This window comes from Calonectris borealis, chromosome 9 (genome assembly GCF_964195595.1).
Source record: "Calonectris borealis chromosome 9, bCalBor7.hap1.2, whole genome shotgun sequence".
Lineage (NCBI taxonomy): Eukaryota > Metazoa > Chordata > Aves > Procellariiformes > Procellariidae > Calonectris > Calonectris borealis.
In genome coordinates, this window is record NC_134320.1 from 5,164,401 (window position 1) to 5,179,034 (window position 14,634).

Genomic DNA, 14,634 nt, shown 5'->3' on the forward strand with positions numbered 1-14,634 from the left:
AAGACTATTAGTGTGTTTTCATGTGTGTAATCCATGGCTTTGGCATCTCTTAAACAAACGAAACTAACAAACCAAACCAACAGCAGTAACAAAACTGTTGCTGAGCAACAGTGGTGTTTACGCACTCTGATAATGCCGGGTGAGTTTACCACTGAACCCCCATCCATCTCAGGCGGGTCAGGAGACTGCCGTGGCACACGTCTCCGTAGGATGATTTTGCAAGTCTTCTGCAGACAGAGGAGCCGATGTCTTCATTCCCTATTTCTGTTTCCTCTTTGTCCCTACCTCACCCTGTCCTTTCCTCTTGTTACTCCTCACTTTCTCTCCCTCCTTTTCTGGCCTTTGTTTTCCTTCCCACGCCAGCCTCCTCCAAGCCTTCCCCTGGGCCAATGTCCGAGGCTAGCGTAGGTGCAGAGGGCTTCTGGCCAGTGGAGGACATTACATCTGCAGCAGCAAGTTCTGACTGGCAGCTCATTTACTGTCCTAATTTCACAGTCACACCTGTAGCTGATACCCTCAGTGTCCCAGGAAGGTGCCTTGACCATTTGCCTGCAGCAAGCAGAGCTCCGAGTGGAGACTACCTCCTCTGGGGTGTGGATTCTGCAGGTGGAAGTTTGGTAGTGGATTTGTTTTGTGCCCATACCAGCTCCCACTGACGTACCTCGTGGAGAATGCAGAGTCAAAATGAAATGCCATTCTTCTTGTTAGAAGAGGTTTCATGTGTTCAGCGGCACCGCTCCCCGTCCCTCGCCTGACATCTGCTTTATTTCCAATCCGCAGGGAGCCCCACCAGCAAACTGACCAGTGTTTGTCAGGCCTCTCACGGAACTGGATCTCCTGTATCAAAGACCCATGGGAGCAGTTTTGTCACCTCAGTTGTCAAGGTAACGTTCTCATTAGGTGTGTACTTGCCATTTAAAATCCAGCTTCCTCTTAAATAGGGCTTTTTAGTATTATAAATCCTGCATTTCGGGCAAGTTCTTTTGGTTGTCATTTCATATGAAGGTTTAATGTGTCTAACAGATGGAGCCATATGAGAACATGGTGGTTATACAAGATGATAGTGTGGCTCTAATTAGACTTGTCTCTGTTAAAGGCACCGCTCTTTTGCTTTTCTGCAAGGAAATCCATGGAGGGCATAGCTCTCAAAGTGTCTTATCTTTCAAAAAAGCTCTTCTCTAGCTGACTTTGATCTTCTTCACTTCGTTAGTGACAATATGTGATTAAACCAGAGATGCCTACCTCAAAACCTTCTCTCTGTTCATTATTTTTGTACAGCAGTTGCTCCTAGCAGCCTGAAAATAGCTCATTTAGTGGTTTTACAACTGCCTGCATTTAGAAAAATGTTTGTGTAAACAGTGGAGTAACTAAATGTGTAAACAAACAGTGATAAATCGGGTTCATGCTTCTGATCTGCAAAGCCCAAAAGGTATGGAGCTGAACGGTCTCACATAAAATCTCTCCCACATCTTGTGCTAGGAAGGATGTTTCTGGCAGGCAAGTGGCGTCAGTGAGGCTCTTTCTGAAAGCAGCTGATGGGTGTGCTGCTGAAAACAGGAGTGTTTCCCTGTCTCCAAGTCGCAAGAATATTAATTCTGGATATGGTGTAGGGGGGAGAGGTTTGCCAGTCAGCCTGCAGGGAGCAAATCACTTTACATTTGGAACTGAAATGCTTCCTGTGTCTGTTAGGGAAAAAGTGTTGAAGATTGCTGTCTGAAGCAGTTCGTTCAGAGTAGCATTTTAAGTCTCAGGTGTGCAGCTAGCTATTCAGCTTTTCAGGGCCGGTCTCAGATGGATTTCACTTAACTATGTTCAAAACCATTCATTAGTCTTTATTTTTCACTGATTTGGAACAGTTCTTTCTGAAAGGTTTTCAATGAATCGAAGTAGGCAGATGTCATTAGTAACAGTTGAATTCTGTATTTCCAGGGCAAAGCTAAAAACTGAAGATATTAAAAAAAAAATAAAAATCATAGCTGCGTAAACAGAAATGTATTTTTATTTATGTCTTCTGGTTGGTTGGTGGAAAAGCTATAATTTTACGGTTTCTTTAAAGAGGAGGGGGTGTCTCATAGTTCAGTGTGATGTTACAGATTGTGCTTAACTCACCACTTTTTGTCTCTTCACTATGCTAGCTTTCTCTGTATTTTTTATAATGACTTAAGGCTGTGTTTCTTCAGCCACTTTAAAATGACCGATATGCACGCTGGTGTTGAGAGGACTGGTTATGCCTCTAGCCTTGTCTTCACACCTCCCCCTGTTTGCTACCAACTGTGCAGCGATGTGGTGAACCAGAGCAGACAACTAATCTGTTGGAAACGAGTCTGCTTTCAGCCATATGTGTCAGTACAAGTAAGACAGCAGGAGTATTAAGCTAGAGTCTGAGGGTTTGCTTTCTGGTCATGATCCAAGCCAAGGATGGGCCAAGTGATTGCGAAACCATGGCTTTGGTGTTACATTGATTGTAAAAGAGTACAATTATTTTACTTAAACAAAATAGAACCATAACAAACTTCCTCAAATGCATTTGACTTCTCTACCAGCCTCGGATCCAGGAATGCCAAGTGCATGATTTTGCAGGTGTGGAAATGTTTTTTACTCCATTTAGTTAGGTAGCCTCAGTGTTTCTGCCAAATGGTGACTTCTGCCTGGAAAGACTGTGTGCCATCAGGTCTTTCTAGTTACAGGAGAGCAAAAATTCATCTGAGAGGATTTTGCTTGCAGACTTACATTGAATATTTTTTTCCCCTCCATAACCTGTTTCTTCTTAGATTGTCTTCTCTCTCTGAGATTGTGTATAGAATCACAGAATGGTTGAGGTTGGCAGGGACCTCTGGAGTTCATCCTGCTTAAGGCAGGGTGAACTAGAGCAGGTCGCTCAGGAATGTGTCCAGTTAGATTTTGAGTATCTCCAAGGCTGGAGAGTCCACAACCTTTCTCGGCAACCTGTTCCAGTGTTTGATCACCATTAAATTTAAAAAAAAAAATAAAATTCTTATAGTTAAACAGAATTTCCTGTGTTTCAATTTGTGCCCATTGACTCTTGTCCTTTCATTGGATACTATTGAGCGTTATCTGCCTCGATATTCTTTACACCTTCCCATCAGGTATTTATACACATTGATAAAATCCACCCTCAGCCTACTTGAATTTTACAGCTCTGAAATGCTTTGTATAAAAAGCTGGTGGAGGAACATGAGTTGATTTCTTTCGCCTGTTTACGATATGGTAAGAAACTGTTACTGCTGTTGGAGATGTAACTTTCCAAATAAAAATTGCTTTATAGGTTGTATTAAGTATGTTACACTCCTTTTACTTAAGTCTTGACTGATTTTGGAAATGGCTTATTTGTGCAGGTTATTTGGGACTGCCCAGATGGTCCGTGCTACCCTTTATTAGCAGTCACTTGTTTTATTTCTTGTATTGGACATTTCACCGATTTTTGCGCCATGTCTTTCTATTCGCAGCAGGAGGATTCTCTGTTTGCCACCATGCCACCCCTTTGTCCCATCGGGAGTCATTCCAAAGTGCAAAGCCCCAAATCAGTCACTGGAGGACTTGGAGCTTTTACAAAGGTATTTCTCTTGGCTTTTGTGCTGGGGCAAGGAGCCCAGTAATGCCATTTCATGCTGACTTGTGCCACAAACTGTGTAACTTCCAGTGCACATAAAACTGTTACTCGAACCAATGTGTCTTGCTGCCAAGTGCTCTCTAGCACCTCTCAAAGAATGTACCTTGCTTTCTTTTTTTGTGGCTCTACTGTTCCTGTGATCTTTCTTTTTACCTCCTCTTTCATCCTTTCTTGTTTTTCTTTGAATTACTGTCATATTGAGGCTGATCTTTTAAAAGTATTTTTCAGTGGGATACAGTAGAAGTAAACTGCAGTAGATTTATCAGGAGCTTCTTAAAAAATGCTGTAGTGATTTCTGAATGTCAGATGTTGCTACTTGTGAGTACATTTCCTTAAATGTTACCATCTGGAATTTAAAGTTATTTCTGGCAATATTAGGTGATCCAAGTAAAAGGTGGAGGAATGCTTCCTACCAGTTACAGTACCTACAGCAACCTAATGCGAAAAAACCCAGCCTTTCTTGAGTCGCTGATCTTAATGATTAGATTTAGGGCCTGTCACAGAGAAATATAAAACACATACACAAGAGAATAATGTCAGCTATAATAATTTACAATATCTATAGCTATAATATTGGTTGTAATTTTGCAGGATAGAAAAAAAATATTGAGGTTTAGAATGTGTTCTGAGCAGGAAGGTGCTTAGAAATTTGAAACCTTGAAGTGTTCTGGCTCCTTTCTGAGCTGCAGGGCCTGAAGAAGTCAGGTCTGGCCAAGTTCATCATTAGTATGACTAGTAGTTGTACTATTACTAGCGATTTCTGTGATTCTGTAATTTCTATGGGCACCTCTCAAATCTGGAATGCTTTGTAAATACAGCCCCCCCCCACACACACACTTGTGTGTTGGGAGTAGCCCTCATCTTGGAGCTGAGTTAGAGAGTCTACCTGGTGGTAAGAACCACATCTGAGTTTACTGACTGTTGCCTGACCTTTCTTGCAGCCAGGCTGTTCCAGAAATGATGCCCAGTGCATTAAGTTATTTGTTTTTCTTATTATTTATTGTTTCTTCCTATTTAAAAGGTGATAATAAAGCAGGAGCCGGGAGAGCTGCCCCAGCAACCCCAAGTACCGGTGACAGGGACAACCACGCAGACCTCTGTGCAGCAGTATGTCACTGTAAAAGGGAGCCACATGTTAGCCTTGTCACCGCAGAAGCCGGTGGTGAGCACAGGCGAGGGGACGGTGCAGTCTAAGGTATGAAGCACTTGGGCATCTTTGGTGTGGTGTAAGCTGGCTTTCTTGTGGTTTCATTGCAACACCTCATGCTTCTCTCAAGGGTGTAGGGTTGCTTCTGTCTCAGACACAGGCGGCAGCACCGTGGGTAGCTAGTTTCCCCATGTGCACAGAGTGGCTCATACCGTGCTTACCTGTAGTCCCTGAGAAGGGAGCAGGGAGAGCAGGTGCTGTTGCATTTCGTTGTGTACGGGGAACATCTCCCACTTCTGTCTAACCCATTGCAACAGCGGGGTGGGGGTGGTTTTGAACTGGAGCCTGTCAACCCAGAACGTTGGCTGCCATCATCAGCTCTTGCTGAAACTCTTTCAAGTCTTTCTGTAAGAGGAGGCAAATTCTTTCTTTGGACTGCAGGCCTGCAACGAAAAAGAACAGGACAAATAGGGAATGGGGTGGATGCTGAGCCAGAACTAGCATGAGGTGGAAGCAGTCCTACTTGAGTGGCAACCCGAGTGTTTTATTGTAGGTGTCTATGCCAATGCAGTGCTGCTATGACAGGAGTGACGCAGCTTCTGAGAAGGCATGGTAACTGTGCAGTGACGAGATGACAGATGTGTCAGAAATTGTCTCCATTCTTGCCTGTTTCCATTGTGGGTGGAGTCTAATCATGTGCCAAGCACAAGAGACTGCATAGGGAGCTTTCACTTTTGCATAAGTAAATATATATTTGCATTTGCAACAGTTCATTGCCTGTTTGAGCAGGTATGCAAACTCATGTTTGCCTGCAGTTACTGTCAACACATAAAATTGAAGCACTTCGTGGATTCTGCTTTGAGGCCATAGTTTTCCCAGGGAGTCTGTTCCCATGAATGTGTTGAAACTAAATTTCTGGATCTCTCTGCTTTGCCAAGGCAAACTTTATCTTCAGCTGGAATTAAGCCATTGCTTATATATCAGAAAAAAATGGAAGTGCCATGTAATTTGAATGTACTTAATCTTTTGTGGGTGCTCTGAAATCCCGATTGTGTTTAACAGTTTATCTTTTTACTTGGGGTTGGCCTCTTGCCAATTTAATTTTGTTTTCAAATGAATAGCTTTTATACGTGACCAGACGTGTATAAAGTGTCCTGAAATGTCTAGAGATGGAGGAAGTGTACCAGCTAGAATTCACATGATTGCTTTTGCCAGCAGCACATCGTCCAATATTTATTTGTTGCAGGTTGTTGGCGTTCCAGTTGGTTCTGCTTTACAGTCGACAGTGAAACAAGCGGTGGCTATCAGTGGTGGCCAGATACTTGTGGCAAAATCTAGCTCTTCGGTAGCAAAGGCTGTTGGTCCAAAGCAGGTTGTGACTCAAGGTGTAGCCAAAGCCATCGTGAGTGGAGGCGGAGGGACAATTGTTGCTCAGCCTGTGCAGACTATAACAAAGGCGCAAGTTTCTTCCACAGGTGCTCAGAAGAGTACATCTCAAGGCTCAGGTAGGGTAGTTTTACACCTTGTTAATACTCATGATGGGTAGATTTTGGGGCTCTGTAATGATTTCTTCAACTGCAAAATAACTACGTGTGATTGAAAAACTTCAAAATGAGTAGAGAGGTCTGTAGGGAAATTCAGGCTGACTGAGATTAGTAATAAAGAAAATGTTAACTCATTATCTAAGGGGGAAGAGGGAGCACAAGTACTTTAAAACATGCAGTTTTCTGTGAGCAGATATCAGACAGAATGTGCTAGAGACCTAGCAGACTTTCATGGAGCCGGGTCTCACATTTTTGCCCAGCATTGTGGTTCTTAGATGCTCAAAGGGCTCCACATAAATCCAACCAACAAGAGCCAGACTGTCTTTATTGCATCTTCACATCTTCCCCAGTGCTTACTGTTACGGGAGCGTGGGCAGAAGCACCCTGCCTGCTTCTGGACACAGCTGGCTTTAGCTGAGCATGTTAGCTCAGGCTCTGGACTGCTCGGAAGGCGTTGTGTGGCCTCTGGACTGGAGGAAGCCTGTAGACCCCACGGCTGTGCTGCTTTGGCCTGCAGCCATAAGTGGTACCGCACGCAGAGGGATTTTTTTTCAGACCTATTCAAAAAAGTGCCTGTGCATCACTGGTGGAGTTAATCTGCGGTTAGGCAGGCTAAGTGTGGATTATCAAAGGCTAGCTGCACGCCACTCCTAGTACTTCATCCGGTGCAGATTTCAATGCATACTACCTTCTGCAAGCAGTAGTTTTATTTCTTTTTATTCTTTCTTTCTAGTGATGGCCACACTGCAGTTACCAGCCACCAACCTGGCAAACTTGGCAAACTTACCACCAGGCACCAAACTGTACCTCACCACCAACAGCAAGAATCCTTCTGGGAAAGGAAAACTGCTTCTGATACCCCAAGGAGCCATACTGCGAGCCACAAATAATGCTAGTTAGTCTTGCAGGGAAATCTAATGAGTTAAATAATGTAATCACTGCATAATTAATACATTTGGCATTTTTGCTATAAAGCATCCTGGTAGTGTGGAAGTCAGTAATGGGATGGGGTTTCTTTGTTCACAACAACACAGTATGTGGTGCTTTTTAAGACTGAGATTTCACAAGTGTCTTCTGTTTTAGATGAAACTGCTTTTCATGCCGTGCTTTCAATGCCTTTCTCTCTGTGCTGAAAGCAGACAGTGTAATTTTTCCTCCAAATTCAGCAAAGCGTGGTCTTTAACTCTTCGTTGTGATCTGTGGGAAGAGACAACTGCATTTTTGTGATGTAAACCTGAGGTGGATTTGAATACAGTTGTGAAAGCTATTAATAAGTAATGGCATGACCCCCTGGAGAAAATAGAAACATAAGAAACTAACTTTGAAAAGAACAAGATACTGTATCTGGAATGTGGGAACAAAATCTTTTTGAATATTGATGCAAGGTTTGGCCCCAAGCTGTTGAGACCAGCAGAAACACTTTGTTGTTAATGGGCTTGTGAATCAAACTCACTGTGAAATACCTGGAGAATAACATTGCTAAAATAGTTCCGATAGCCGATACTTTGTTTATAGTGTGCTATTGCCCGAGGGACAGAATCCTGCAGGTTTTGGGCTGTGTAGGTGAAGAGTTTCGTTGTGAGCCTTCTCCAGAATGCTCCTTTTGAGGCTGGGGTTTGGGATGGGAGATGGATTGGGTGTAAACTTTTTGCTCCCAGTTCTGATACTGGCTGTGAGGAGGAGGTATTATTCAGTTTAATATATAAGGCTGTAAATACCAGCAACATGGTAATAGAGTACGTGTCACTGAAAAAGTAGATACTGTTTGTGAAGGTATTTTTGGGCTGTAGAACTTGTGATGGGAACCCCATTGCTTGAGATTTAGCGAGGCAGCTGGGGCAGTCCAACCTTGACAAGCAAATAATCTCACAGCCTTTGAGGAAGAGCAAATACTTGTGATTTTTATGACAGAGCCATAAGTTGTGGGTTTTTTTTTTACCCTTATTTCTTAATGAGAGACTGCAAAAAAGTGTGTCCAGGCTGTTCTTTCTGGAGGCAGAGCAATATCAAAGTGTCGCTGCAAATTACCACTGCTTGGTATCCATGATCTAATACTCTGTTAAGAAAATTGCATTGGAACAGCCAACAAAAGCAAAATTAAGAAGCCAGTGGGATTCAGAGTGTTTCTAGGGCTTCTGCTGCAGATTTATAACCTGCAAAAGACTGATGAAAAGACTGTTCATCTGTTGGACAGCATCTTCTTTTGATAGAAAATTCAAAACAGCCTGAAAAACAAGCCCTTGCTTGCCCAACAGTCCTCCTTATTTCCTCCAGAGCCCCTTTCATTCATGGCATTTGCTGAGGTATAAGAGAGCACAGCAACACATCTGAACTGTGCTGTACTGGGTAATAATATTGTTCAGCTGCAAAACATGTGGCAGCAAGCATCTTGCAAAGTGTTTGCAATTACTTGTACATACAGGGATGTTTTAGCAGCTGACAGTGTCTGGTTACCAAAGGGTCAAGCCTTTTCTTCTGGTTACAGGTCTCCAATCTGGTTCTTCTACGAATAGTGGAGGAGGAGGAACCCAAAGCACAAGCAGTAACTTGTCACAGCACCTCACCTATACATCCTACATCCTGAAGCAGACACCCCAGGTCAGTGGTGTAAGCATCTTAATTGAAGCAGATCGACATTTCAGGCTGCAGTGGTAATACGTGGATATCCTGTGGTTCTGTAGTACATGAAACATTCTTGGGGGATCTAGATCCTCTCTAACAACCCTTGCCTCTCTCCCCTCTGCCAGCACCTGCTTTACCACTTGCTGTTGCTATGGGCACATCTCTGCCCTTCTGCCCCTCACTTCCCCTCATGGCTCCTTGTGGGCTGAGAAAGCAGCACCGCATAAGACTAGGGCAACCAGTGGATGGAGAAGAGACAGAGTCTCCAAAGGGTCTTCAAAACAAGAGAGGTGATATGACAGAGATGAAGAGTATCTTACACAGTAGGATGTGTAAGAATTGGAGGAAAGCAGTAGAGTAGGAGAATAAAGGAAGAGTGGGGTAACAAGAACCTTACAAAGTTCAACAAAGACAAATGTAAGGTCTTGCACCTGGGAAAACATAATCCAGGAGTGCAACACAGGCTGGGATCTACCTGGCTGGGGACCAGCTCTGTGGAAAGGGACCTGGGGGTCCTGGTGGGCAACAAGCTCAATATGAGTGAACAGTGCGCTGCTGTGGCAAAGAAAGCCAACAGGATGCTGGGTTGCATCAACAAGGGCATCGCCAGCAGAGATAAAGAAGTCATCCCATTCTACTCAGCGATTGTCAGGCCACACCTGGAATACTGTGTTCAGTTTTGGTCCCCGCTATACAACAAAAGTGTGGACAGTCTGGAGAGGGTCCAGAGAAGGGCCACAAAAATGGTGAAAGGACTGGGAAGCCTGCCATGTGAGGAAAGGCTGAGAGAACTGGGTTTGTTCAGCCTTGAGAAAAGAAGGCTTAGGGGAGACCTCATCACCATGTTCCAGTATTTAAAGGGTGGCTACAAAGCAGATGGAGACTCCCTTTTTACAAGGAATCACATGGAAAAGACGAGGGGTAATGGGTATAAGTTACTTCTGGGGAGTTTCTGATTGGACACAAGAGAGAACAGTCAGCCGTTGGAATAATCTCCCCAGGGAAAATAGCGGATTCCCCAACATTGGACACTTCTAAGATTCGGATGGACGGGGTGCTGGGCCATCTTGTCTAGGCTTTTGACAAGAAAAGTTGGACCAGATGATCCTTTAGGTCCCTTCCAACCTGGTATTCTGTGATTATTGGAGAGAAACAGCAAGGCTGAGTAAGGAAGAAAAATGAGAAGACAGAAGGTAGTGTGAAGAGGTCCATGTGTGATAGTGGGTGAATGAAGCTTCTGAAGGGTAGCACGTGAACGCTGATGAGAAGCAGGAAGGGTGGCAAGGTCTCCGGCAGTAGATTATTAGAGTGCACACCTCCAGTTGTTGCTGTGATTTCTGTATGCTAAGCTCTGAATATATAGCCTTTGTGGAGGAGACCAAATATATTTGAAGTGAGAAGGTGACAGAATGTCTCAATTTCTCTCTTTTTTTGCCTAGCCCAGCAGTAGCCTCTCTGGTCTTGCATGCTAAGCAGCATTTGTCACAAAGAATGAATTTATAGAGTGTGAGGTGTGTTAAATTGTAGTGGATGCCTCTGACAAGACAGGAAACAGATTGTGGCTTTTTCACCTCTTCCCTTGCATCAGAAAGTGGTGTTCTGCACCAAGAAGAGAAGGCTGTGTCCAGCTCGCAGAAACATCCACTGTAATTAGCAGTGCCTTGTTTTAGAAGATGAAATATTGTTGTTGCATTACAGCTACAGGCTTGTATCCTGTATTGATATTCCTAGATTTCTGTTGACTTTTAACTGTGTTTCAAAGTGCTAACCTCCCTAACTTACTTCTGGAGCAGGGCACCTTTCTGGTCGGCCAGCCTTCTCCTCAGGGTTCTGGGAAGCAGCTGACTCCAGCTTCAGTTGTTCAGGGCAATGTAGGAGTCGGAGCATCTTCCACACAAGGACAAGCACTGAAAGTGATAACTGGACAGAAAACAGCTCTGTTTACACAGGTAATGTGCAAATCGTATTTCTCTCTTACCAGTCAGCATTTTGTCAGATAAACCACAGGAACCACAGCAACACATTATAAAAGCTTTTCCTTTTGTAGTTGTTTGGTTTGGTTTGGTTTTTTGTACAAGTATGATGCTGGCTGTACTATGATAAGGAAAGGACATGAAGGCCTACTTTCATATGCAGATACCAGACCACAGTTTTCCAGTTTTGTTTCTGTTCTCAGAGTGGGTCATGTGTAAGCTTGGGTTTCTAGTTTGTAAACGTGCTCTGGGATTTCTTAATGAAATAGAATTAGAGAAGTGAATACAGTCAGGTGCAAAAATGTGCTTAAGTATTTGAATCTTAGAAATGGGTCACCCGCTAAATCTCTTAAAAATTTTTGGTTTTGGTATCCCTCAAAGGCCCTTCTTTTAAAAACTACCAAGTGGTCCCCATGAAATTCAAACTCCCCAAGAGTACTTGTAATGATCATCCAAAATTCAAGATTGATCGGCATATTTTTGCCAAGTCAACAGTCTGATAAAGTTGATTTCTAAGGTGATAATTTTGTTGTAGCTACTATTGCCACAATTTGCCTTTTTCAAAAGTCTTTTGAAAATATTTTTCAATCATATAAGAAGCATTTGTCCTGTTTGTTTTGTTGTTGTTGTGTTTTTCTTAAAGTAATTTTAAAAAAAATCCAAACAAATACACCTTTTTATTTATGAATTCTTTTTCAAAGGCTGCAGCCAGTGGACAGACATCGTTGATGAAAATATCAGATGGGTCTATAAAATCAGTACCTGCCTCGTCCCAGCTCTCCAAACCTGGCACCACTGTGCTGAGAGTATCGGGAGGTGTTATCACCACAGCTGCTGCTCCTGCCATGGCCCTTCCCACAAACGGGGTGGCCCAGGTGAGAAACAACTTTGCCAATATTCTGTAATATAACTTTTGCACTCCAGCCAGTATAATCCCCAGGAAAGGACTTCGGCTGGTTTTTTCCCCTATTGGTATTCTTCTTTTCAGTCAGCTTTGCTGGTGGGTCTGCTCTTACTGGTGTTCCAGCACAGTGCACACAACTCTCTTTCTGTTGGCTTTTTTGCTGTTTGGCACAAAGTAATATCTGTGAAGAAACAAGGGGAGAAGAGAAACTAAAACTTGCACTTTCTTGCTTTTAATGTTAAAATTCAGGTAGGCAAGAAAGGCTTTATCTGAAACCGCTTTTGCAATCATACAGATCAGATTTTTGGGCTACAGCCTTTAAGCACCAAATCTGTCGCTGGCACAAAAACGTGCAGAAGAATGTGAAATGCCTGAAGCTCTGTATCCAGCAGGCCAGTGAAAGCCAGCCGTGACTAGCCTGTAAGTCGCTCCTCTGAGATCACAGGCTCTCCACGGTGCTTAGTGCCCGATCTGCCGTCAACAGATTTCAGAGGCTGGCAGTGGCCAGGCTTCGTGGTCCTTCGGTCCTGATTGTGTTCAAAGGATTTCATTCCTCTCCACCTCGGGGAAGTCATAACAGTGCAGCCTTGGAACAAGGTGCTTCGGCACAGAGTGAGGTTGGAAGTAAAATGTTTGCATTCCTAGTGTGAATGCTCCTTTGTGTGGATGCAGACGTGTATCCAACTGATGCAGGTTTTCCACCTGGAGTGGACTTGGAGTTCACAGGGTGGGGAGGAGGAGGCAGCAAAAAGGACAGTGTATAGTTCACTGGGAGGGTTCCCCCAGCCTCGCTGCTTTTGTGGAGAGGCAAAGATTAAATGAGGAGAGTTGCCATGCTGCCCTCAGAGGGCTGAACACTGGTGTACGCAGCATACGTAGATGAAGATGCTAAAATTTGCATTAAATGCTACTCACTTTTTTTACAGCTCTCCGTGAAGCTGCAGACATAGAAATTTTCCGTCCAGCCTCTTTATCCCAAACTTTTTTCCCATTTCTCTGCTGATATCTCTGGACTTTTGAGCAGCAGGGAAACATGAAATATTCCTGGGTCAAATTTGTCACCTGGAGGCCTAGCTGCTTGCTGAAGTCAAGGGACGTGGCTCCAGATACTGTCAAAGCAGTTGTGGTAGCAGTTCCTGTGTACATAGTTTCACTTTGTCTGCTTGAAACAGCCTCCATTCTATATGTACCATCACTGTATATGGGTTTTTGGATGTATGCTTGAGAACCTCTTGCTTCTTAATGATAGGTGAATAGACATTTGGTTTTGCTACTTCTTTGCTCCCTCGTTGTGCTTATTGTTGAATCATCTATGACATGAAAAGGTATTTGTAATCCCTCTCTGCCTCTTTTATACAGCAAATAGATAATGCAGGTTCCAGTTCATCATCTTCTGGAGCTCCTACAGCAAAGACATCTGGACAACAACACCAAATATGTATAAGCCAGAGCCAGTCTACTTCATCAGTAGTGAATAAGACTGCTACTTCTACTGTTGTAAGTGTTGCTTCTCTGATGACTACACCAACGCCTGTGACTGGAAAAGCTGCAGTATCAGGTATTAAACTCCCTTCATGCCTTTCCTATAGAAAGTTAGAATCCAGGTGTGAGTTCTTTAGATGTCTTCACTGTAAATGGAAGAATGTGGTCACCTGCATTTGTGAATGTGTAAAAGTAAAGTCATGCTTTCTAAAGCATACCTTATTAGCATAACTTTTGGCTTAGCCAAAGAGATGTGTAAATAATTTGGCATCCTGTCACATGAGTGCATTGACTGTATCTGTTACAAATAACAGTGCGAGCTGCCCGTTTGTATTGGAGAGGGGTTTTAGTTTTCATGCCAGGTTCTCATTAGAAGATGCACTCTGCCTGTTCAAGGGCACAGTGTACCACTGAATGCTGAAACTATCAAGGTATCAGTGATACTAAGACTTGATTAGTTTGTGAAAGTGAAAATCCACTGAAGTCGGAGAAGCTGCATGAGCAGAATTTGGCTTTGAGGCTTTGTATCTGCTCTGTTTGGCTTGGAAAAGAGAGAGATGTTGATTAGGGGGAACTGAAGGCTTTGAAGTCAAAATCCATTAAGTACAGTGATGTAGATTGGATCTGGAATGTTTCAAGTTAATAAAGAAGAGGTAATAAAGATGGATGGCCCTTGTGTAGAGGGGAGCTTTATTTAGTTCTATTGTCCTCCGGTATCTTTTTATCATGGAGAGCAAATATAGCAGGTTTAATTTGAGTATTATGGGTTAAAATCAGAAATTTTCATTTTTGACTCCTAATTTACCTGCTGGCATGTTTTGTTCATTTGAAGTGATTTCTTACAAAGTGGAAACAGAGTACAAACACAGAAAAGAAAAAGTAAGTGACACTGAGCCCATGAGCTGCCTTTTTGAAGCAGCTCTTCTTGTTTCCTACATACACAGTCTTCCAAACTCCTCCTTTTTTCATCACTCTGTTTTGCAGAGCTTGAAAGTAAGTAACGGAGTCTGGCAGGACTGCCACAATTCTGCAATAAGCAGTTGAGTATTTTCCTCTTTGCAAACAAAGCAGCAAAAGTTTTTTTGTAGGAAATACGCCATTCTAAGTAACTTTCAGATTAAGGCTGCCATTTAGGTATGAGAGTATCATCTAGATGGTGGGGGGTTTTTTTGTAACCTGAGGCACTGACTTCATCATGAATCCCAAAAGAAGCAGTTATTTTGATGTTTAAAAAAAAAAAACACCACAAAACAAACAAACAAAAAAAAACCAAAACAAAACCCTTTTAAAATTCTGGAGATTCCTGTTTTTAAAGGCAACTTTTAAAAAAG

General features: G+C 43.0%; 1 protein-coding gene across 7 annotated transcripts in view; it reads left to right on the plus strand.

Moving 5' to 3' along the window:
* The window catches only part of YEATS2 (YEATS domain containing 2), a 51,772-nt gene that overhangs the window by 21,858 nt on the left and 15,280 nt on the right, over window positions 1–14,634 (plus strand). For 6 of the 7 annotated variants that reach the window (XR_012674821.1, XM_075158081.1, XM_075158085.1 and 3 more), the window contains 9 exons: window positions 781–884; window positions 3,468–3,575; window positions 4,653–4,826; window positions 6,025–6,283; window positions 7,056–7,217; window positions 8,808–8,920; window positions 10,738–10,893; window positions 11,619–11,792; window positions 13,181–13,379. Coding sequence is in view for 6 of the 7 variants with exons in the window: in XM_075158081.1 (XP_075014182.1) it covers window positions 781–884; window positions 3,468–3,575; window positions 4,653–4,826; window positions 6,025–6,283; window positions 7,056–7,217; window positions 8,808–8,920; window positions 10,738–10,893; window positions 11,619–11,792; window positions 13,181–13,379 (1,449 nt within the window). In the remaining variant the exon portion in view is untranslated. The remainder of the gene's footprint in view (window positions 1–780; window positions 885–3,467; window positions 3,576–4,652; window positions 4,827–6,024; window positions 6,284–7,055; window positions 7,218–8,807; window positions 8,921–10,737; window positions 10,894–11,618; window positions 11,793–13,180; window positions 13,380–14,634) is intronic. The other variant, XM_075158082.1, reaches the window with a different exon arrangement.